This window comes from Notothenia coriiceps, unplaced genomic scaffold (genome assembly GCF_000735185.1).
Source record: "Notothenia coriiceps isolate Sejong01 unplaced genomic scaffold, NC01 NC01_scaffold00006971, whole genome shotgun sequence".
In the NCBI taxonomy this organism is placed as follows: Eukaryota; Metazoa; Chordata; class Actinopteri; order Perciformes; family Nototheniidae; genus Notothenia; species Notothenia coriiceps.
The window spans coordinates 18,818-44,426 of NW_011339672.1; the positions used below are offsets into that span (position 1 = coordinate 18,818).

General features: G+C 42.3%; 1 protein-coding gene across 1 annotated transcript in view; it reads left to right on the plus strand.

Moving 5' to 3' along the window:
- The window catches only part of LOC104943866 (STE20-like serine/threonine-protein kinase), a 39,376-nt gene extending 17,990 nt beyond the window's left edge, over positions 1 to 21,386 (plus strand). Inside the window, exons 9-18 of the mRNA XM_010769332.1 lie at positions 5,882 to 6,595; positions 7,160 to 7,290; positions 7,447 to 7,570; positions 12,273 to 12,452; positions 16,482 to 16,623; positions 17,249 to 17,373; positions 18,515 to 18,706; positions 18,793 to 18,918; positions 19,068 to 19,181; positions 20,994 to 21,386. Coding sequence (XP_010767634.1) covers positions 5,882 to 6,595; positions 7,160 to 7,290; positions 7,447 to 7,570; positions 12,273 to 12,452; positions 16,482 to 16,623; positions 17,249 to 17,373; positions 18,515 to 18,706; positions 18,793 to 18,918; positions 19,068 to 19,181; positions 20,994 to 21,140 — 1,995 coding nt within the window. The 3' untranslated portion in view covers positions 21,141 to 21,386. The remainder of the gene's footprint in view (positions 1 to 5,881; positions 6,596 to 7,159; positions 7,291 to 7,446; positions 7,571 to 12,272; positions 12,453 to 16,481; positions 16,624 to 17,248; positions 17,374 to 18,514; positions 18,707 to 18,792; positions 18,919 to 19,067; positions 19,182 to 20,993) is intronic.
- The last annotated feature ends 4,223 nt before the right edge of the window (positions 21,387 to 25,609 follow it).

A 25,609-nucleotide genomic window follows, 5' to 3' on the forward strand; every position in this document is an offset into this window, starting at 1 on the left:
AGGTGGGGGTCCAGTCTTCTTCGCTCCTCACCAGCTGCTACTGCTGTTTTCAGCTAGACAGGCCCGGAGCTTCTCTGCCGCACTGAGGGCCAGCTTGGGATAGCCTCTTCCATCCCATTGCTGTTTAATACACTTCATGCAGTAGCTGGTCCACAGGTAGTGGTACCGGATCCATTCAGTAAATTCCAGACGATGGAACAGAGAAGGTTTTCCCGCGTCTAGCTGAACTCCTTTCTGCCGCCATTTCACCTCTCAGCTAGCAGCGAGTGGGCGAGATTTCACTTCTCTGAGAGCTGAACTAGGCTGACAGGTATCTGAACAGCAGGTGGGGCAGTGATGGCGCAGCTATCAAGCCGTCTTGTGCTTTACCCATGTGGTTACACCCCCCCCCTCCGCTCCAGTTGTGGATCTTAAGGGAGCACTGAAGTACAGAGTGGAGCTGGTTTTGCCGTTCTGATGTAGGCCTGGAAGAGCAGAAGAGATATGATGAAGTCAATTGGAGCAGCCAGAGCTATATGCTCCTGACATTTGAATTATTGAATCAGTGTACTATTTTGCGGTGCTGAGACATTTTAAAATATTATTTTCAGACGATTGCAAAGACGCTTCTACTCTAAGTGGATGATGTCACGCCCTCTAGCTCTGAAGAGCCCCTTCCCCAGGTTGCCAACTTGGGTACCGGCGGAGTGAAGATTTTGCTATCATCGGGTTTAATTACACAATCGCTCAACGAAGACTGGATATCGTGTTCAGCAGCGGCATCTGTATCATAGGTATATAGGAGTATATATACGATATATTACAATACACAATATGGACACAGACTTTAAGGGCACATAGTGCATTCACTAATGAAAGTCAAACACATGTTGTTGGTCCGTTTTATTTGTCAAAGCGATCGCGATAACATTAAATGAGCTTATGAGATAGCAATAAATAAATGACACTCGCATAAAGGCGTTGCCCTATACACGAGGAATGCGACTAACAGTTGAAAGGGATGTACTTGAATTATCGATTATATATTAAAAATTTATGCAGTGCGAAAAAGGTTATACAACGCGTGCCGACAAATTATCGATTATCACAAGAGGCCGCGAATGTTTCCAACCAAATTTAATTTCGATGGACCCCATGAACATACACACACAAACAAATCTACAGACTTTTACTCAAAACTGCCAGCAAAATATATTAATTAACACACTCTCCACTCTCATTATACTCTTTTGACTCTAATTTGGCCAGATAAAAAATAAGCAGCAGACTTTACTTTTGATTCATGTCAACTGAGGATCTTAGATCTGTGCATGCGCCAATACGGGTCGGCAGTGCGGCCTCCAGAGTATGTTGTGTTGGTAAGTCTATGTAGGCTAAACCCATACAGCTGGGGGGCTCAAGTCAGTATTTTGCAATGTAATTTTACATACACGGCCTCCCCTGAACAATTGAAACGCCACGCGAGGCGTTTAGATTATTTCCCCTGCTCTCATCCAAATTGAACGTATGAAGATAAAAGGCACAATTTTCTTGAGCTGAAAATAAAAAGGGCGACCTTGGAGCCAATCCTGGCAATCTCCCCCAGCGTGAAAAGATGTTGACATGCCTGAAAACCAAAAACCCCTGCCAGGGGGGTCTGGGGATGTCCCCCCCAGGAGACTTTATTAAATTTTAATACTAACATAAAATACACATTCTGGTAGCCTATACTCTCGTTTGAAGAAAATAAATACATCTATTACTACACGACATATTTAAAAAAATGAATGCCACTTTTGTTTTTTGTTACTTTGTTCTGAAAGCTGAACCTGCTGCTCCTCACAGAGAGAAGAACAGGGAAGAGGCTGTGTGAATTACTTTACATTGTGGATAAGGGTGGATAGCCCCCATTGTTCTGTGTGTCAAAATGAAAGACAGCCCACACACCTATCAATCATCAAACCGTGGGGTCTTATTTCATTACGTGTTGATTTCTATCAACACGTAATGTTGTATCGATGTATATAGTTGAGATGTACTACAGCAAAAGTATTTTGCATCGGGACTTCCTGCAACAACACCACGCAGTTATCTTGATTCTGATTGGTCAGAAGACATTATCAAAGATGTTCTCTTGAGAAGACGATCACTACGTGACAAAAGTTTTCAAAACCGTTTCTAGTCTTCGTTATTCTTGTTTTTGGCGTGAGAATAGTTTTGGCAGCGTGAGAGCGTGAGATTGAGAATGAAAGCGTGTGTCACACGCCAGATGCGTGAGAGTTGGCAACCCTGGGAGACACCCGTTATAAAATCTAACACGGACTGAACATGTACCAAAACTTAAACATTGATAATTCAATAACTGTAAAATATATCAAAAAGCTGAAAACAACTTTAATAGCTGAATGTCTTGTGACCATTTTGGAGTTAGAATGAAGTCTCTAGCTGAAAGTTTGTGGAAGGAGCAGACTGTATATATAAATGGACGTAGTGTCCGTGACGTCACCCATAGGATTCTGCAGAGTTGCCGAGAAGCCCTTAGTAGGCGGAGTTGGCCACTAACGCTTGACAGCGACGTCAGAGTCTAATCCCGCCTGCTCCAAATAAGGGCAAAGAGGCGGAGCCGAGGCGGGACCTGCTGCCTCCGAACTGGAAGTAAACAGAGCTAGCTCAGGCTAAGAAGCTAAGCTAACATGAAATACATGCATACCAAGTTACTGCTAACAGTGTAGTTCCCCTATATAAACGTTACATTCATAATCAAATGAGACAATCTGCAATAGAATTAGCTATATTTTGTTATTCTTAATGCTTGTCATTCACACGTTAAGAAAAGAAGTACCGATACATAGCAGAACAATTGTGGCTATGTTCATCTTAATAAGCCTTGTTCAACATAATTTATTTAGCTAATACTACAGCAGGCGAACCAAGTCTGCGTTTCGCTGCATTCCTTGATCTCCAGTTATAACGACGGACTCCATCGCCCGGACCTAACGGAGCCGCAGTGGGTTAGCTCCAGGACGCCGGCTGGAGCTAGTCCCCTGCGGGTCCGTTAGCTCCGGCAGCCACCACTGGGATAATTGGGTCCCCTATTAACATTTGCTCCCGTTTAGCATTATGGACGTCATAGCCATAGACTATAAAAGTCTTACCCAAGGCTGAATCATAAACTAAAATGTATATGTATGTATAAAGGGTAACGTCCTTAGCTGGCTAATAAGTAACAAGCTAAGCTACCAAGCACAAACACACCTGCGAACGGGATTAACATGTATAATATTATCATTTTAGACTACTTGGAAGTTCTGTTAGTACATTCAAGCGCACAGAACGACATTTTAATTGTCTGGTATTTGTAACAATATTCCCTAAAAGGCACAATCACCACGAACACGGCTAAAGCTAAAGGGTCAAGTACAGTACTATGACTAACTAACGTCGTAGCCTCTATGGTTTTAGCCTAGCAGAGTGGACAAGTTGCTGTTAGCTGACAGTGAGGCATGTACATGTCCATCAAAGGGACCACGCCCTAATTTATAAAAAACTTTAAGACCTAATATAAATAAAGGGTCGTGTTAGAAAACAATTCACTCACAGATTCATAATCATGAAGGTGGAATCTAACTATATCGATAATAATATTTATTGCATCCATGGGTAGAAACAGGTTTTTTTCTGCTGTAAAGTTGGGCATTTTAACATGGGGGGTCTATGGAAATTGCTCCTTTCTGCAGTCAGTCCTTAGCGGCCCATGTATGAACTGCAGTGTGTATCACTTCCGTACTGGCGTCCCGACTGTTCCCCAGAGTTTGCCGCTTGGGCGAGCATTGTGTTGCCATGGCAACGGCATTTGAAAAAATCTCAAAACTGTCCCCTAGATGTCTTCACGGCTGGACTGTTAGCACACATGTGAAGTTTGAGCACTTTTTGAACATTTTCATAGGAGTTAATGTATAGCGACATTGTCTTTTTTGGCGAGGGATGCGTTTCCATGGAAACGGCATATGATGACACCCCATAATTGACGTAGAGCTGTTGAGGGCAGGACCATTAACCATTATCTGAAGTCTGCTGCTCTGCGCATGTCAGTTGGAGTTATGACATCATCGTGTTTCATGACACAGGTGTTTATATTTGAGCTAAAACGTGTCCAGAGATCAAAGGTTACCATGGTGATGTGCAGTAATCAGTGAGAGGAGAGCATTTTCAATGTTCGGAATAAAAGATAAACCTCTTACATGTGAACGTTTTGTTGAAGAACAGTAACAGATATCGGTGAAATTTCAAAGCCTGAATTATGTCAAGGAACTTGAGCATCTGAAGTGTACATTTTGTGTACTTTCGGGTTAATAATGTGGCCTTTTTAGCAGATTAACTAAAGGTGTGCGGCTGCTGTTGTGGGGATCGATGAGGCTGAACTTACAATGGGGTTTAATGGAGACATGTTGAACGTTTTTGTCACTTCATGCCCTCCAGAGGCATTTTGTTTAATTATTTTGCTTAATTTATTTTTATTTTTCAAGCTATGAGATGTTTTCCTACGTTTCTCATGAAAAATTATGTCTCAGGAATGTAGGGTTTGGGAATTATGGCAGGTGTAAAAGGGCAAAATTAAATCTGTCCTCCACTCTAGCTGTGACATCACGCACTCTAAAATCTGAAGAAGGCCTCTTTACCAAGGTCTGAACCATGTTTAATATCTCTAAAAGTACGAATCAGATTTAAGTGTTACACGAATAATGTCAGAAAGATGTGTGACATTTTAAAGTTAGAATGAGGTTTGAGTGAAAGTATGAAGGTGCAGTTAGCAGTTGAAGTCGCATGAAGATTTTTGAAGTCTGAAGAGTTTCTCCATTGACTTCCATGTTAAAAATGTGATGAATTTTGGGATGTATCTCTGGAATTATGAAAGTTATGAATGATAAAAGTAATAGCCATTGATTCCCGACCGAGCTGAACGTGTTGATGTTTGAACGGAGTTTCTGCGATGTTCAATGTGGGAGAAGAAGAGGCGCAAAATAACCTGGCGGAATAATAAAGAATTTTGTGCGTAGCATAACAGATAGTTTTAGCAGTCACAATAGGCTTGTTCCGCTTACTGCTATAATTTGGCTTTGTGCGTCTTATTACTTTATTCTAGAGATTAAATGGTAAGTTAAGCCACTATTTGGATAACTTATTAACAATTTGAGTCAATTCAAGCAAACTGACATTTAGATTAGTGCATTCTCACATATACAGGTATTAATATATATTTTAAAATAATTTAGCAATAAGTTTGAACATTTGAACAATTCATCTTCAAAATAAAATGTTAAAAGAGATCAAAATAACGTTTCAAGAGTTAGTAGTAATGTTAACCTGATAGAAATACACAATTTACATTAATATTTTTTTTTTTAAATAACGATAATGTAAATGTTGGTAAGAGTGATGTATACAAATTATGATAACAATATTTATTTTTTAGTTTCACTCAAATACTTATTTTTATAATCATACTTTGAGAAAATAATTGTCAGATTGTTCTAATCATCATTGTAAATCAATGAATTAGCTGCAGCCCTAGTGCATTGTTGACCCAGCGGTTTTACCATCTCTGTCTTTTATTTATATTAATTGGAGCTTCAGCTAACAATTCGCTTTGTATTGATTTAGACAGCTAATCTCTCATTATACCATATGGAAAACAAAGAAAAGGAAATTAACATTGTTGCTCGAAAAAGGCTCGAAATGATGACCATCTATTATTTAGACGGATTGCTGATAATTATTTTTATTAATTAGTCGATTGTTTCAGCTCTAATTACTCTAGTGACTGCTCATTACATCACTGCACTCTAATTTTGTTCTAGCTTTAGCCTTAACTATCTAACTGAGACTTGTGCCCTTCCTTCAGGGCCACAAACGCGGCCCCTCGGATGTGAGCGTGGCCAGCTCGGAGGATGAGAAGATCCCCCTCTCTCCCTCCATCTTGGAATCCGTCCCTGAAAAGGTGGAGCCAGTTGTGCCCTTGCCCAGGCCCACTGAGCTCCCTGTGGACAACCATGTGGTGGACACAAGCTTTGTGGAGGAGACCGCGGCCCCTGCAGCTGAGGAGCCCATGGAGGAGAGCCCAAAAACTCCAGCTAAAGATGAGGAAGAGAAAGCAGTGGAGGAAGATGTTGCCTCCCCTGGACCAGAGCCAGAACCAGAGGCACCTGCGAAGGAAATGCAGCAGCTGGAGATCGCCGCTGAGGACGAGAAGGAAGTGGACACAGCCGAGGTTCCTCAAAGTCCAGAGGTCACTGAGGCTCCTCAGGAGGAAACCATGGAGGATCCAATCACACCAGCAGAGGAGGAGGACGACGAGGAGCGGTACAAAAACCTCAAAGTGACATTGACACTACCAGAGCAAGATAAAGTGGTCCCAAAAGAACAGAATGGAGAGAAGCCCTCAGAAAAGGAGAACGCAGAAGACGAGAAGACGGTTCCAGACAGAGCTAAGGATGACAAAGAGAGGGATTCAGACTCTGGGACTGGATCTGCCGCAGATAACAGCAGCGGGGACCTCAATCTGTCCATCTCCAGCTTCCTGTCCAAAACTAAAGAGCCTGGATCTGTCTCCGTACAGGTAACTCGCGCTGCATTACAGGCTTTCAGAGACTTAGACTTTGCTGTTTAGCATTAATATCTTATTATTACCAAGACACCACTGTATACATCGTAGTACAATGTACACATTTCTACTTAAACTTTTTATGTTTTATAAATATTTGTATATATTTTTTTCTTTATTATTTTTATTGACACTATTAAACTCCATATCAGAATCAGAAACGGGTTCATTGCCAGGTAGGTTCACACATACGAATAATTTGTTTGTTTGTTTAGAAATAGTTTTAATTGTACTAATGTCTATATTACATTTTAGCTTTTTATTGCTCATTATTTAACTACTTATGTTTAATTCAAGAATTTTTCTTTTCTATATTTCCTTTTTTATATATATACCTTTTTTATGTGTATATAAATATTTCATTTTTTCTTTTTATTGCGCATTACATTAGTTCTTTAATTCACATAATTTCTTCCTATGTTTATATTAATAACCCATTTTTTTCGGGGATGAATAAAGTATACTGATTCTAATTCATTCTTATATGTATATATAAACTTTTTCTGTCTTTGTTCCAAGGACAACAAGCGCCATAAGAAGACGCTGAAAAAGACTCGCAAATTCATTGTGGACGGAGAAAAAGTTAGCGTTACTACATACAAGATCATCACTGACAATGATACGAAGAACGAGGAGATGAGATTCCTAAGGTATTCATCAATTTTAAATAAATAACAATTCTGCCCAGAAACTAGTGTACAACCTGATTGTGTGTAGCTGATCTCTTCCTCACCACTGTGGCCTGCTAAATGCTGAAGAAAGACAGAGAGTTAACACCCTTTCTCTCTCTTCCTCCCCCTCTCCAGGCGCCAGGAGCTGAGGGAGCTGCGTCTCCTGCAGAAGGAGGAGCAGAGGGCCCAGCAGCAGCTCAGCAACAAGCTGCAGCAGCAGAAGGAGCAGATCTTCCGCCGCTTCGAGCAGGAGACCACGGTGAGGCCCACAACTGGCATTCATATTGTTGTCAAACCCCTCATTGACATGACGCATTACCTCGCCCCTACACATTACATCACCACTACAAGTGTAATCCAAGACCCCAGAAAGTGCCTCGGGCATTGAAGCTAATTTCCGTAGTGGCCAAAAGTTGGTACTACAACTTCTGTGTCAATCCGTGACCTCATTGGGCCCAAAAAATATTTTCCCCAAAGACTTACATTGGGAAAGAGACGTGTGTAAAACAGTGGATATTTTCTTCGAGATGATTCAACTACCAAGCACAAACACTTTTATAGCCTTTATTTGAATCCTGAAAGTCTGAAGGTTGAAAATGTGGTGAAAGCGAAATTCAACTCATCTCATCATGCGGATAGAAGGCGGGTCTTAGGGAAAACGCTTCCTTCATGGGCCCTGATACCACTACATTTGCTCTGGAGACAGTCCTTTTTGGCTTCATGTGCCACTGAGCAGCTTTCATAGGATTTAACAGGACCCCGTCTTCAACGCTGTATCCAGTACTCATAGGCGGCGCGTGAGGCTCAGGTTTGGGAAGGCTATATAACTTTTTTTACCTGACGCTGCCCGCCTCCGGCGTGTATAGAAAAGAGATCAGCTCAGTGAAAGCACCGCCTGCTGACCAATCAGAGCTCAGTGTGCAGAGTTTAAATCTATCAAGTCATATTACAGGATAAAGGAAATACAGTTTAAATTGCCGTATGCAGAGAAGACGCCGACGTGTCGCACTTATCATTCATATCACATCATCAATCAGATCATCGATCATATAATATCATAATGTGTCATATATTTCCTTATCTGAGTCAGCTTCTTGAGGCGTATCTTGCCGTGCAACACTTACATTGTCACATACTGTATGAATGAGTATTATTTTAATCAACACATTAGGTTGACGAAACACTCAACTCAAATGTAATTAAAGTCAGATCCACTCGTGTCTTAGATGGGGCAGTGATATCATAAAACTGTTGTACGCTTTCAAACACTCTGTAGTTTATTTATTTTTTAACCAGTTGTTCTATATTCACCTTGCAGGTGCAACTATGCTGCTTGTATCCTGGATTATATGTTTAAGTCATGGATGTTTAAAGTTCATATTTGTCTAATATTAGTTTACTTTTCATTAATGAAGTATGACGCTGCGCTGTCGGTACACTTTTCCCTGTTTGATTGGTCAAATGTTGCTAACCTCGCCCCTTTCACGTGAACGCGCTCTCAGCTGGAGAAAGAAACCCTGGCTTTATTTACCGAGTTGATAACCAGCGTCGTAGGACCGCTTAACGAGATCTCGTTTGTTAGGGTTAGTTAAGATAACTCAAAGATATCCAGGGTATGTTGAACTGGCTTCGTAGTGCACAGGGCACAGATGGCTGCATAGCAGCGCTAATGTGAAAGACACAAACATTATATTTTTATTTTACCAGGATGCAGTGACAAAAATATTTGGGAAGGCTTAGCCTTCCCTAGCCTACAGTACCCGCCGCCCCTGCCAGTACTCCTTATACGTCCATGGTGTAACTCCAGTCCTTAATTAACATTAACCTTAACTGAAGTCTTAAAGACCTGAGGAGTGACCTCATAGGGTCTAAAAAAAGTCCCCACAAAGACAGACGTACAAGAGCACACTCGTAACCTTACAACTTAATCAGAATCATGTTTACTGCCAAGCAGGGTTTCACAAACAAGCAATTTTCCTTGGTGTCCAATCGCGTATCCATAAACACACTAAGAGGAAATTAGTTATAAAAACAAGCAAATAAATAACAATTTCAATACTATAAAAAATAAAATAGGAGAAAAAAATAAATATATATATATATATATATATATATATATTCAAAAAAGCAAGTATGAAAAATTACTCTGAAAAATTCAATGTGTACAGTTAACCAGAATTAGCTGTGCAGTTACAAAAAAGGATCTTGTGAAAATATTGTTCTGTTACTCTGTTATGTATTGCTTACTTAAGCCCATTGGTATTTTTTCCTTCAGGAGGAAGTACTTTTCTTTGGCATAGATTTAGTTTCATGTATTTACCAAAAGCAGGAAGTATCGTGTGTTTGTACTGTGGGGACAATTTTACCATTTTGTTTCGTCAGCGGCTCTTCCTGGCTCCTTGTCTCTTTATGGAAACTCATGTGCAAGGACGCATGTAGCTTAGTTTGACTCTGCATTCCCTTTAGGAACAACTGCCAGCTTCAGGACTGGCCTCAATTTACCCTGGCAATGAATGTAGCTGTGATTTAGTTTTTTCATTCATAGCCTAAAAAGTTTGAAGGATCAGTTCAAAAACGTGCCTTCTGAACAAAAATAAAGCAATGTATGTAAAAAATGTGCAATATTTGGTTGATTGGTAACGTACCGTATTTTCCGGACTATAAGTCGCACTTTTTTTCCTAGTTTGGCTGGTCCTGCGACTTATAGTCAGGAGCGACGTATATATGTTTTAAATGTCAATTCATGCTGACTGACATGAACCGTCTACAGCCACCAGAGGGCGCTCTAGGCTTGTGACAACTATATGCTGCTCCTGTACCACTGAAAAAAACGAAGAAGAGAGCGGACGGTTCTTCCGGGCTAACCCGGAAGAACCGTCCGCTCTCTTCTTCGTTTTTTTCAGTGGTACAGGAGCAGCATATAGTTGTCACAAGCCTAGAGCGCCCTCTGGTGGCTGTAGACGGNCTCCAGGGTTTCCCACACATAGACTATACTTGGGCGGGCCGCCCAGGTATATTAACGGCCGCCCAAGTATATTTTGCGACCTATTTTTATTTTTTCCGTCCGCAAACATGACGCCATCTGCGATCGATTAACTTGTGGACAATGATCCCTTGCTCTACGCCTTCTGTACCCAGTCCCGGACTGGCCATCGGGAGGACCAGGGGGTTTACTGATGGCCTGGCCTGTTAAGTGGTCTGCCTCACACAGGGTGACTGGCTGTCTACATGATGTGGCCTGTCGACATGGCCACTGTCATACAGTGTGTCATTCAAGCTCGGGATAACCTCAGCTCAGGTGAGGTAAAGGACTCTCTGAGTGTTTAGATAGTTAACTTAGTCTAAGTTCTCAGTGGGTCTCCAACGGTTTGGTCACCATTTATGTAAACACATATTTCCATTTGAGAGTGTCAGTGTTTTTTCATATTGGATATGTTATTGGTTATGGCCCTGATTTTATGAGTATTGAAATGTATACAGTTCTGTTTCATATAGGTGTTCCCAGAGTACATCTAGTCTCTTTATTTCCCCCTCAAAATGCACCTGATTGATGAATTTAACTCCAACATTTAAAATAAAATCTTACCGGGGGAGCATGCCCCCGGACCCCCCTAGAGAATTTGAGGTCCACCCCAACTTAAAATCACATTGATAGGTTCCTAAACAGATTTACCATTAAAAAAAAAAAAATAGTAACCCATGTCCATATGGTTATTTGTGGGTAGTGGATTTAAACTATAGGGCTATCACTATGGGCCCCGTCTGTACCTGTTCGTCTGCCATCTTCTGAAGGGTCTGCTAACAAGCGACCAACAGAAAGGTTAATGTTAATGTTGTTGCACGTCACCTCAACCCCCCGCTACCACCACCCCCACAAGTATTACAAATCGACCAGAACTCTCAGATCATCTGGAACAGGTTTACTCAATGTTCCACGGGTCAAAACCAAACACACAGAGGTAGATTTGAATTGTTTTAAGCTCTGCAGATCTGGAACAAACTTCCTGAGCAGGTGATGATGGCTCCATGTTTTATTATTACACTTCTACACTTCTTGCAGCATTATCTGGATTCACAATGTCTTTTATTAACTAAGTTTTTTTTACCATTTATCTAATTTGTTTGTGAGTTGCGTGTTAATGCCAATGTAAAGCACTTTGAATTGCCTTTGTGTCTGTAATAAACGTATCTAGCCTAGGGTAAAAAACTATAGTGTTTTCTAGTCTAAAGAGTGATGAGTCATGCTTCAAGAGACACAACAAAAGCGCCATATCTGAGGAGGTATCCAGTGACGCGCGCACACACAAAAGGACTAAATCAGAACAAGGGCTAGTACCTGACGATCCCAGTACAAAACCCTGCTAGTAATCGAGCTAGATATCGCACTAAACACTGCACACACACACTACACACACACCGCACACACACTGCAAATTCAGGTTGGTGGAAGGTTAAAAAAGGGGGAAAAAGTCCTGAAACTGCATCAAAACACTAAGTGAAAAACTGTTGGATGATACCCTCACACAGTCAGAAGTCTGTTCAACAGAGGGAATGAGCTGAAAGTGTGTGCCAAAGTTCAAAATCCACAGCAATCTGATCCCTCATTACCTCCTCAGGCAGGGTTTGGATAATATCCTCTTTAATACATTTCATGATAGCGTTTGTCACATGCGTTTGAGAAAGTCCAAATTCCTGTTTGTGTCAGCCATGAGAAGAAAATAAAATGAGCTGTGGACAGATTAGCAATGTGTCACAAAATGAAGGAGAGGTGGCAGCACTGACTGATTTAGCAGCTGGTTATGTAAACACTTATAGGAAAGATCAGAGAGGCTTGGGTGTGTCAAAGTATTAAAACAACTATAAAAAGAACTGTACAAGCTATGCCACCCTCATAAGAGAGGTGAAGGGGAATTAAAAGAAGGCGTGGTTCACACACTGACCTCTTTCTTGCGGTTCTTCAGCATGTTCTGGTACTTGGACAGTTCTTTGTCCTGCTCGGCTTTGATGCGTTTGGCCTCGTCCCGGAGCCGGTTGGTGTGCTCCTGCTCCAGCCGCTCAATGGTCTGCTTCTGCTGCCGCTCCAGGTTCTCCACCTCCTGGTCGTACTGGCGCTTCTTACTCTGCAGGACACACACAGTCATGTCAGTGAGAGGAATCGTTGTAAAATAATTTGATTCTGTTCTATTAGTGTGTCAAATCGGAGAGGCAATACCCTTTGTTATGTACGCTTTCAAAAAGTGCGCAATTTACACTTTTATATAATGCCAAGGCCTCCTTCCTTTGTTTCCTCAAGCCACTTCAGAATCAGAATCAGAATACATTTACTCATCCCACAGAGGGGAAATGTGCATTTTTTACATTAGAAAATAGCCAAAGACAGCTTAATGTTAACTAAGAAGCATGCATAAAACAAATATTAAAGATAAACCAAATATTACACAAAATGTACAAAAAGGTACATTTCTAACTCTTTAGCTTTAAATGTATGAGTTCTAGTCATAGTTGTGAGGACTTCTCTGGCCTCTGATGATTGCTTGATGTTATGCAGCTCGTGGTCAATCAAATAAATGAAGTTCTTTCTACAAACACTCAACAAAGAAAATAGGCCTTTACAAAAGCCTTTCTTTGAATCATGTTGTACTTATTATCATTTAACGGTTGAAAACCGGGTCTGGACGGTGTCTTCCACACAGGGAAGCCATATCTGTTTTTCTTGTAATGCTGCTGCTCATTCGTATTTATTTTTGTTCTTTTTAACCTTTGATGTGTAACTATTTGATTTAATAACGTGTACTTGCCTCTTTATTTAGTAAAGCTAACGTGGAAGTTAGCATTGCCCTGGTTCCCTTGACAAGCCATGGGATTTTCCATTGGATTATGGATTAATCGGAAAGTGAAAAATGCTGATTCATTGCTGGGTTTTAGGTCCTGCAGAATTCTATAGAAGGCATCAAACAGCTAAAAGCATATTAAACCCTGCATGAGGAAATAATAAAGTCATCCTTCACACGGCAAAATTAGTCATTCACAAACCATCTGCATTCAGGCTAACTCATAATGGCTCAAAACTCAGTAGGACCACCACCCGTAGATCTGTGCAGTTGGAGGAAGTATTGTATTGTTTTCTCTGTGTGTCTGGATCTTGAGTCGTGGCTGTCCCTGTCACTGTGGTCCTGCCTGACGCTCACCTTACTGCTTCTTTGATGGCACCCAGAGGATTGTTGACTTCCACCTGGACCCATCTTTAACTTCTACTTATTTATAGACACATGCATTTTCAAAGCATTTGGACTACCTATGTTGTAAATGTATTATCTTTTTAATTTACACACAACGTCTATTGCCGTCTGTCCGTCCTGGGAGAGGGATCCCTCCTCTGTGGCTCTCCCCATTAACTGGGGGGTTTCTTTGGAAGTTTTTCATTGTCCAAACTGATGGTCTAAGGAAAAAGGGTGTCCTATTCATATTCTGTACAAAGTCCCCTGAGACAATTGTAACATATGTCATATTGGGCTATATAAATAAACTTGGATTGATTGATTCTCTTTTTCGTACATCTGGATGAGTATTTCTGTGGAGGATCATGGCAACCTTCCATTTAACCACCACAGTGGGCTATTTCTATGCACATATTTCTCTTCTGCTTCCTCGTCTCCAAATCTTAAAATGACAGTGTCCTGTTGCACATAATGCAACTTCCAGAACACTTGTGTGGACGTCGGTATGAAGGGAAAAGCGCTGAGCCATCTTAAAAGAAAATAAATGTCACTGACACTTTTTTTACCAACTAAAAAGTAAGTAAGCAAATGAGTAAGTGTGTATATAAGTTAGGAAGTATGCAAGTAAAAGTAAGGAATTTAGAAACTAAGTAAGTAAATATGAAAGGATGTAAGTACGTAAGTGGGCAAGCAAGTAACAGTGATGCAAACACAGGTATGGTGAAAAAAGAGAGAACTATTCGAAGCAGGAAAAAAACAGCGTAATATACCATCTGACAAAGGCCTGTGCTATAATCCTTTTATTTAATTAACTGGCTATTCTTTATAATATACTCAGATCAATAGGAGAAAGAGATGTTAAGTTATAAATCAAGGGTTTTTATTTTATATTTACAGCAGGGGTGGGGAATCTTTTTCCTTTCAATTTTTACAACATCCTCCGAGGGCTGTACAAATGATTGAACTCAACCTCTGCTTAAAAAAACTAAAATCACAGCCAATTCATTTGGCCTTTCTTTCATGCTGTGCAAAGAAAAAGCAACCTCTGAATCCAGATATCTTACCATGAGTCGCGTATACATGTATGTGCACGGTGTGGCATGACCATCAAAAAAAGAAAGATATGGACACAAGATGTGTGCAAATGTATTTAGTATCCATGTGAACATGATTTAAGTGGGGGGGACCTAACCTCCTCTAGGGGGGTCCGGGGGCATGCTCCTCCGGGAAGATTTGTTTTTAAATATTGAAGTTAAAAGCATCAATCTGGTGCACTTTGAGAGCAACATGAGGAGATATATGGGTACATCTTTCAACACCCATTTGAAACAGAACTGTAAGCAGATTTTTCTTTTTGGATATTTTACAAATCACTCCCCTTTTAAACTCTATTCTTGTTACTTTTAACAACTTTTTTGTTACAGTCATATAGTATTTTATACCTGTTTTTAATTTAGTCTCTAATGTCTCATTAATAATTGTAATGATCATATCAAGGTGTGCCTTAACCTCCCTGAGCTGAGGTTATTTGAGCCTCTCAGGAGAGAGCTCTCTTCCGCCTGGTTGTAGAAAAGCTCTTTAAATTTGTTAGCATAGCTAGCTAACCAGATGCTAATAACAGATCGCCACTGTGCTTGCAACTAAAGACACAGCCACGCAAACACTGCGGCATGTGTACGGCTCCTTATGGGTACTGCAATATTTGAAGAGCTGGAGCGGCGTTCCGGTGCTCTCCGTAAGCACTCAAGTCTACACTCCTTTCAGACGAGACATGACCACGTGAAGACACATTACGCTCGTGTTGTGTTCAAGGAACCTGTCCTTGGTCAGGAAAAACAGGCACTCGCTTGTTTAATTATTTTGCGATCTAGATTTCTTCTTCTTTTTTGAAGTGAGAAGTTGTCCGTCCGTCAGTCGGACGGACTAACGGACGGACGGACCCCACAACGCGTTACTGATAGTAGTGATAACGTCGGACATATTCGCTACTTCTACTTCTAAGGAACTCAAAATATGATTATTAATATAAACTTACGCATTGGTCTGTAAACCCACTTCAGAGATACAGGAGTGGTGAGAATATCGAATAATATGTTCACTACGTTAATCAGCGAGCCGGAGAGAACGAAATTGGCGCGAAACGCCACTAGGAACACATTGAGACGCGTTTGGCTTCTCAAAAGCACCNAACAAGTTGCATATTTGCATAACGTATTCAAGTGTTACCATTTAGTGCAATAGTAGCTACAGAACATGTACTGTGCTGTGTAAAGTGTACTGTATCACATAGCGTTTCAGACACACAAACTTTTCAACTTTCAAACTTAAACGGTGCGCTCCCAGCGCACGTACCGGCAGTGATCTACAGCAGCGGTTTTCAACCAGTGGTACGGGGACAAACTGTCTCGCTCTCGTAATGTCTGTCTGTCTTGCTCTCGTTCTGTCTCTCGCACCACTCTCGGTTCCACTTTTACTTTTGCGCGCTACCTGTCTCACTCTTTTCCGGCCTCCAGCTTTTCCTGCTGGAACCCGCCGCTTAAAGGTGGGGGTCCGCGGACCGGCCATAGAGCCCATAGAGTTAAAGGTGGTGGACTGTAACCTGTAAAATCCATAGATTTAGGAGGTCCCCTAGTGGCCGTTAGCTGTAAAAATCCATAGATTAGCCGCACCGTTATATAAACCGCAGCGTCGAAAAATGGGGAAAAAAGGCGCGGCTTATCGTCCGAAAATTACGGTAGTCGTATTGATGAGACAAATTATAACTGTCTTGTTTGTCAGCTCAAGCCGAGGTGAAGTTGGCAGAGAGCCTGAAGGCCGATCGCTCATCGGGCTAAGATCATTGGTGGTTGTGGGTGCGGGTTAAGGAGTTCTCTGATCGCGCCTTCCTCAGGTTCCTTGTGTGTTGCAGACCCGGTGGATTATCACCTGGACCTGTGTTTGTAATCTTGTCTCCCTTTTTTCCAGGAACAAGAGTTCCTTCAGAAGCAGCAGCAGGATCTGGACAGCGATCTGAAGAAGATCATCCAGCAGCACAAGCACGAGCTGGCCACCATCGAGAGAGACTGCCTCAACCACAAGCAGCAGCTCCTCCGAGGTAAAACATGTACTGTCGTTAGGGGTCGCTGTGTTCAGACGAGGGCTGCTCTCACCCAAAGATTCTCTGTTAGCCGACCTGTACCCATCAGTTCAAGCGATCGGTTGACAAGTCGTTGCACGTTTATGATATATTATGATTAATAGTAATATATATTTTCTCGGCTTCACAAAATGTTGTTAAGATGATCTACAAAATAACAAAGCAAATTATCCTTTAATTAACTGTGGAAAAAACATTTTCATTTAATTTTGAAACGTATGTAAATATAACATTAAATAAATAACACACAGGCAACTGTAGCCTGTTAGCAGCTAGCAATATTCCAGGAGCTGCACAAACAACACTTCTCAGAAATCTAACGTGAGGCTGCTACTTTAGCGACGTTTCACAGAAAGTAAAAATAGAAATGTCATTTAAGTTTGTTGATTAAGCATTCAGCTGTTCTAATGAGGTAACTTCAGCCCACTGTCATGTGTTCTGCTCCGTCCTGTTATTCTCCACAGCAGACCATCTAGTCATACTGAACGGGGTTGAAATGTTGTAAAGAAATCCCCCCCAAAAAGCCTGTGAATGCCTCTTGTGAATCACTTTGTCTTTTGTTCCCTTGTGTGTCTGCATACAGCTCGTGAGGCTGCTATGTGGGAGCTGGAGGAGCGCCACCTGCAGGAGAAGCACCAGCTGTTCAAACAGCAGCTCAAAGACCAATACTTCATGCAGAGGCACCAGTTGCTGAAGAGACACGAGAAGGTACCGTATTCCCTTTTCCCCACTGAGGCGCTTTCAGGGCCGCTTCAGAGCCCTGAAAGCTGCTTTAACCAGCGACAGCACTTCATGGCGACAGTTGAAAGTCGTTGCAGAAGCAATAGCTCCGAGATGGAAAAGTGTCTAGAACAACACCACATACCTATATATAATCGTCACGCAACATTAACCAGGCGTACATGTGACAAATTATTTATTATTCACAAGACTTTGAATTACAACCCGTTTGCTATCATATGTGGCAAGGAATACATCCTAATTCAAAACATTTATGGCGAACAAATAATATGCCATACGTCTGTGCGTTTAATGTTCTGCAAAAGTGAGTTTTATATAATGTGTGATCGCATTCTGCCATTAAACATGGAAGAAAAACAAGAAAATATTTAGATTGTTGTTTCTTAATCTTGTTATTGATTTTTCAGACTGGCTTTCGTGGCTGGGCTTCCATCATCCATGTGAGACGAGAGACACTTCACATTATATAATCCTTTAATTATGGAGCAATCGAGCCAAAAATTGTCAAATAAAACTGAAAATAAGTTACATTTATGTGGAAATGTGCATCAGTGGATGCTACTGGTTAGTTAGTCACACTGAATTGCTTCTTTCGAGCAGTAGGGAAACGGTAGGATATATGCTGGTGAAGGCAAATGCTGAACCCTAGAGGCATAATATTAGCCATTTAACAGAAAAAGAGAAGTCACTCTTGCATCTCAATATGGCTTTGTGTTTTAAATCACAACATGAGCACAGCTCCAACATAGTCTGCCATTGTTGTTGTCGTTGTGAGGGATATTCACACTGGTGTTGCTGCAAAGTATACGGTGACGTCCTGACGTGGTTCTTCTCAGGCTCTGTTCAGTGGAAAGGCAAACTGGTTCTTAAATGGTTTGCAAGTTAATTCCACTGCAAACCAAACTAGCCCCAGCACGGAACTAGAACAGAACTCATTGCAGTGGATAAGGGGTGATTGTAGCTCTTTTACACAACTCATACAACCTCCAAAACAACCCCTCAGTTTTGTTTCTGTAAAAATGTCAGCATTAAAAGTGAAAGTTTGAAAAGTTGCTCTGGAAGCTCTTTTCAATGGTGTGTGTGTGTGCCTGTGTGTTTCCCTGTACAGGAGATGGAGCAGATGCAGCGCTACAACCAGCGTCTGATCGAGGAGATGAAGAACAAGCAGACGCAGGAGAGAACCCGGCTGCCCAAGATCCAGCGCAGCGAGGCCAAGACGCGCATGGCCATGTTCAAGAAGAGCCTCCGAATCACCGGTGCCTCCATCACCCCCGAGCAGGAGAGGGAGAAGGTCAAACAGGTGAGCAGCACATTTAATAGGCTTTTGTCTTGTATACAACATAAAGAATAGTAGCCTTTAAAACCCCAAATGTGTCTGTCTCCCAGTTTGCAGCCCAGGAAGAGAAGAGGCAGAAGAACGAGAGGCTCCACCAGCATCAGAAGCATGAGAACCAGATGAGAGACCTGCAGCTGCAGTGTGACGCCAACATCCGGGAGCTGCAGCAGATGCAGGTAGAGATTTAAAGGAGTACACTCACCTCACACTTTTATTAATCATTCATTCATTTTTGTATCAACATTTAACATGCAGTACTGTTTCAGTTTAGAATTCAAGAGAACAGTAAGTTGTTTTATACACTTCCTCCCTGTGTGTGTTTCAGAACGAGAAGTGCCACCTGCTCATCGAACATGAGACCCAGAAGCTGAAGGAACTGGACGAGGAGCACAGCATGGAGCTGAAGGAGTGGAGGGAGAAGCTAAGACCCAGGAAGAAGGTAGAGTATCTGTTTCCTCAGCCTGCAGTGTAATCGCACAAAACGTTACTCCATTACTAATACAAACTGATGCAAACGGAATATATTGCTATTTTAAAAGGTTAGTTTGGATAACTTTGAAGTGTGGTTATTTGAAGTACACCTGTATAGTGTATAACATACAGTAAATGGCAGTTTGGAGAAAAAGACACAGAAGCTAGAACAGGGGTCGGCAACCCCTGGCACGCGTGCCACCGTAACCAGTGGCACACTAGGAATTAGTGGAATAAGTGTGCCAAATATTTACATTTTATTTTTCGGATCCTGAATGATACCGCCGCCAGGGCGCGTCTCCCCGTTACCTGCAGAAGGAAGCCATGCACGCAACACAGCCCCGCTCTCTTTAACTCCAGGTGACTTTCTGCTGCTTTCCTCCGTGGTGCAGTGCTGATCGTTTCACAGAGGAAAGCGCTTCACAAATTGCAGTACCCATAAGGAGCTGTACAAATGCCGCAGTTTTTGCGTGGCTGTGTCTTTAGTTGAAAGCCCAGTGGCGATCTGCTCATCGAAATAATATGCTACAAAGGGGCGGACTGGCCATCTGTGTGTTGAACTTTCCTGTCGGATCCCAGACCGTAGTCGAGGAAACAGGGGGGATGACTCTCTGTCGTCTCCCTGGGCAGAAGCAACAAGCTTCAGGTTCAATAACCCACTTTAGCTTGAATGACTGGAGAGAGGCGAGCGCTTCTTGGGAGGCCGCTGCATTTATTTAGTAGTTCTTCTGTTTCACAAAATACATCACAGACTCGTTTCACTTCCAGAAACATACACACGCTCGCTCTACCATCCACACACACACATGCACACGCCACACCCCTCTCTCTCTCTCTTAAAGGGACAGCGATCTCATCTCATTCTGCATGGCCCTAATATCATAACATGTGTGTTCTGGAGAATCACAGAACGGACGATCGTCCTTATTATTATGCCGTTTAAACCAATTATTTAAATGTGTTGCGCTTACAGGTCCACACACTGCTTCCCCGCAGCAAGGCTCCTCCCACCCTCCTGTTGACAGTTCACGAGCTTCGAGCTCCTCACCCCCCGTTGATAATTCACAATCGTCGGCACGCTGATAACATTTTTTTTTTGCAATGGCACTTCATATCAAAAAGGTTGCCGACCCCTGAGCTAGAGTATGTCAACAGCAAAACATATTATAGTCCCCTTTGCTGTCAGACAGCCTTTCTGCTCTACCACAAAGTGATAGGATGAAAGCTACATTTTTTCATCTAGCTGTCACTAGTTTTTATTCACATGACCATTGTGAAAACCTGGAGGGCCCAACTCAGTTCCAACACTGCGTCTAACACTGGGACCTTGTCAGACCATCTTTAAAAACGCACGCGTGTTCAGATCACCTCTCAAAGCGGAAAAACTAAAATATTTAAACAAACAGCAATTCTTTGGAACCTGTTTCCTATTGACACCAGCAGCTAAAGTACAATCATTTAAAAAGTTTAGTCCCTCATGGAGAAGCACTTCAAAGACAGAAATTGCTAACTTAATATGCCTAATACCTTATAATGCTGCTAAGATTAGTGCATACAAAAGTACAGACAGTGATCTGAGCTTTGCATGTGAAGAAATGTTAGGAAATTAGCTAACTAATGTTGGTTGCATGGGAAGTCACCTACTGGAGTTAGCCTTTCTAACGTTTCAGTACTGAAAAGACAGGTAGCGTAAAAGCATTTCTGCCAAAGTGTTTAAATGACCCATACTTGAGGGCTACTGCTGAATAACCGTTTTGGTTTTCCTGTGTGCGTCCTGTAGGCCCTGGAGGAGGAGTTTGCCAGGAAGCTGCAGGAACAGGAAGTGTTCTTCAAGATGAGCGGGGAGTCCGAGTGCCTTAACCCCTCCTCCCAGAGCCGCATCTCCAAGTTCTACCCCATCCCCTCCGTCCACTCCACGGGTTTCTAGTTGAAACCTTGGCACACGTGCACAGACACAATCATGGACGTGATGAGCATACACACACACAAACCGACAGTAAAGAACCCGTGCTGCCTTGCCTTCATCCTCTGAAAACAGTTTGAGGATGTCAGGAGGTATGAAGGCGATTTTCAGATTCAGTGTTTCGATCCTCGCCTCAAAGTGAAGTATCTCTCTCCCCAACCTTCTTTCCATGATTGAACTGTTTTTATAATAAATAATCCAGTGCCTGTAGAATGTTATCTGTTTGGCTTTTAAATGCAAGCAATTTCAAATAAGTATTTGCTGCTCTTTTTCTCTCATGTAGACATTTGCTCTCAGTAAGGATAGCCTTTTTATACCACTTATTTAAAATTTCATATGGCTAGATACTAAATAGCCACCTTATCATTTATAATTGATCATAAAATAGATGTACTTCTGCTATAGGAAACCCATTTAACTCTCTTAAGGTGATATATTTGTATCTTACATATCTCTTCTAGGCTGATTTGAGGTTAAATGATGCATGACTTCCAAATAAGCTTTAGGAATATTTTCCAGCAGAAATGATTCCTTCTTTACAGTTTTTTTTTTATCAGAATGCCTTCCTGTCTCGAGCGTGAGAGTTCTTAGCATCCAGCAGAAAGTTATCGTTGCATACAGTAGAGATGGTGTTTACATACACAAAGGGTCATTGTTAGGAAACCACTGTGGGGCAGAAACAAAGACTGCCGCATTTATGTACCTGTTTGTTGCTCTGGTTTCTATGTTTTTTAGGTAACACCACTTTATTGTTGTCAAGCAGAAATTGGAGCATAATTCAGGGACTTTTCATTGATGTCGCTTCAGAAAATGTGAAGACATTTGTTAGAGTTTCTAAAGCCTGCCTTACAAAATCCAACATATTTCTGTTCAGTTAAACGATAATCTGATGATGACGAATCCTGTGTGTTTCCTTTGGTTCATATGGCTCATCATAATGTTTTTGCTGCCCAGCATGTCCTTGATATCGGATTGTTCTTATTGAAATACTGTTTTCATTGCCGTGCTAGCTAATAGCCTTAATACTTTAAAACAGCTGTATAGATATACTGTATACCCGATGTGATCGTCTTTAAAGATTTTGGTAAGGCTTATGGCTTAATGTGCAGCTCTGAAGCAAATTCTTTGAATGATTGCATCTGTATTCAAAGAAACAAACGGTGCGCTTAGCTTCTCTTATTTTTATTAAGGCAGATGTATTATGAATGATGTCAAAGCAATGTAATATTCGATGCGGTTGTGAAAACAAACAAAAATGGACCTAACTGGTTTAGGCCATCCTAACTTGTGATTGGGTCATTCTATCATCTAATTTCCTTATGATTAGCTATTGAGAGGTAAGGTATTTTAATTCTAACATTGCATCGAAGTGCTGTGCACCTTTTACGAATCTTTCTCTGCTGAAACTGCAACCCCCACAATGCAGCATCTGTAGCTTATTCATTCAGAAGAGGTTTGCAGAATACAACAATATCATTACAAAATAAACAGTTAGTCTGTTGTCTGTTTTATTCTTCAAAAAATAATAAAAATAAACTGAATGTTGACTGAAACAATGTTATCCATATCAAAAGCATTATGCATTTTTTAAATAAATGTATAGTTTTTAGAATACTTGTCTAATGTAGATTTTCATTTTGCTGTAAATAAACATGTTCCTCTGTACTACAGTTGTCCAGTCTTTCCGCCTATACATGTAATTATCTGATAGTGAGAAAAATCTTCTCTAAACAATTATAAGCACTGATACAAAAAAGTTGAATAAGAAAGTATGAACAGAAAGACAACTTCATGAAATCCCACAAATATAAGATATCCCCTCAATACAGTGTAGGCCTATCAAACAAGCTAATTCAAAGCTATACAGTCTTTGATTACACACAACACACAAGACATTCAGAAATACAAAAATACTATCATAACAACTGTAACTGTCAGTATATTCACCATCTTTATACACACCAGACTCCACATAAAACGTTTACCAACCAAGTCGACAGTTACACTCGAACGTTCCTCTTCCTTCTTTTAACAGTCAGTGTGGATTCTCCTGTGAAACAAAAGTTTGATTAAAGTGTTGCTTGATGTGACGTGCTGTAAACATTCACCTTCCAGTTGTCCAAGCAAGTCGAATCAAACATTCTAAAAATATTCGTAGAAAGTATTTGAAGCTTCAAATAAACTAATCCAGGCTAAAATCATGTTAGCAAGCTAACATTAGCCTGTTCATGCTAATCCTGCTAGCTTTGTTTTTCACATACTGTCTATTGGTTTATCATATTGAAGGTTAAGTAATCTTGATTAACTTGTTTTCTGGAAATGAAGCCAGCATGTAAAGTGTTAAAAATAAGATAAGCACTCAATAATTTGCTAAAATCTTGTTAGCTAGCTATATCGTACAGGTGTAGCAATGATTACTTGGCTGAACACGGCGGCTACAGACAGCAGCACACCTTGAAGGACCGGTTTTTCTGTCTTTTCTTAAATACTAGCCAGTTCGGAGCCCAAATTAACTCAAACCATGGGCTACGAAGGGTGGGTTACGTATTGTAACCCTAGTTATATAAGCACAGGCGGAGCCCTCTACTGGACACCATGGGTACTACCTCTCAACCATACTATGCGAGCATTCATCAACTGAAATATCTAACCGTAGCGGGCCTACCTGAATGCGCACGCAAGCCCACCGTATATAAGGCGGCCTCGCCTCCTGGCTGTCATCCTACACTTCTCTTCAGCGAGCAGTATAGGACAGACAGGGCCCCGAGTAGAGGGCTCCGTCTGTGCTTATATAAACAGGGTTACAATACGTAACCCACCGTTATATCTCATACAGGCTCCGCCCTCTAGTGGGTGGAGCCCTGATGCCTAAACGCCCTGTCGTCCAACAACATCGAGTCACCACACTGCCCCTGACTGGCTTTTGGTTACCAGCCCCTGCACCGCAACCCCCTCTCCCCCGGTTGCGACCGTGGAGAAGTGGGGGCCACAGTTTACCTGGCTGGTAGGGCACACTCAGACACGCTTACCTCGTGAATAGTGTGCCTGGAAAATAGTGAGAAGGGCGCTCCCTGCCTGCCGGGCTTACTGCGCAGTGCGCACCACGTTTCCCGGGTCCCTAAGGAGCATGGGAAAACATAAGTGCACTATGTCCAGCCCTGTTTTGCCTCAGCAAGCACAGATAATGAGAAGGAGCCAGACATGTCAGAGAGATAAAACCTTATGAAGGGGCCTGGCGTGGACCAAGATGCCGCTGCACATATGTCCTCCACACTCACTCCGTTAAATAAGGACACAGCCATACCCCGTGTAGAGTGTGCACGGACCCCCGTGGGGAAGGCTCTCCCCGCCTGTCCGTAGGCATGTGAGATGCACTCGCACAAACGGTTGTTCAGTGCGCCTGGCAGCCATGCGCTCCACATAACATGCTAGCGCAATTTAGCCTCCCTGGCCCCACTATGGGGTGGAAGATTAAAGCCCCCTAACTGAATAGCCCTTGACCTGAACAAGCTCCTTAGATTCATGGGAACAAAGGAGGGGTTCGGTCTGAGTGTCACCCCCTTGTTCAGGTCAAGGGCTATTCAGTTAGGGGGCTTTAATCTTCCACCCCNATGCAACAGCCATCTCGTCCTGCCATGAGAGATTTGGCGGCAGGTCAGCCTTCAGTCAGCCGCTTATGTTGCGGTTTTTGCAGGGGGTCAGGAGGCAGCGCCCAGTAGTGCACGCCTCCGCCCCGCAGTGGGACCTGCCGTTGGTGCTCGAGGCTCTGGTCACAGAACCATTTGAGCCTCTGGAGCTCTCCTCCCTGAAAGCACTGTCATGGAAGACAGCGTTGCTACTTACCTTTACACCCTGTCGTCCAACAACATCGAGTCACCACACTGTCCCTGACCGGCTTTTGGTTACTAGCCCCTGCACCGCAATCCCCTCTCCCCCGGTTGTGACCGTGGAGAAGTGGGGGCCGAATAGTGTGCCTGGAAAACAGTGAGGAGGGCTCACTAGCGTTGCTACTTGCCTTAACTTCGGCCAAGAGAGTGAACTTCGGCCAAGAGAGTGTCCGAGCTGACCCAAGTTGCTTTGTGATCCGGGGTGACCATAGCGGGGCGACATTCAGACCGAACCCCTCCTTTGTTCCCAAGAATCTAAGGAGCTTGTTCAGGTCAAGGGCTATTCAGTTAGGGGGCTTTAATCTTCCACCCCATAGTGGGGCCAGGGAGGCTAAATTGCACCTCCCCTGCCCGGTGCGTGCGCTAGCATGTTATGTGGAGCGCAAGGCTGCCACTAGGCGCACTCAACAACTGTTTGTGTGCTTTGGGGGCAGCGTGGCCGGTAAACCTCTGTCCAAGAAACGCCTGGCAGGATGGCTGTGCGAGTGAAACTCACATGCATACGGACAGACGGAGAGAGCCTTCCCCACGGGGGTCCGTGCACAC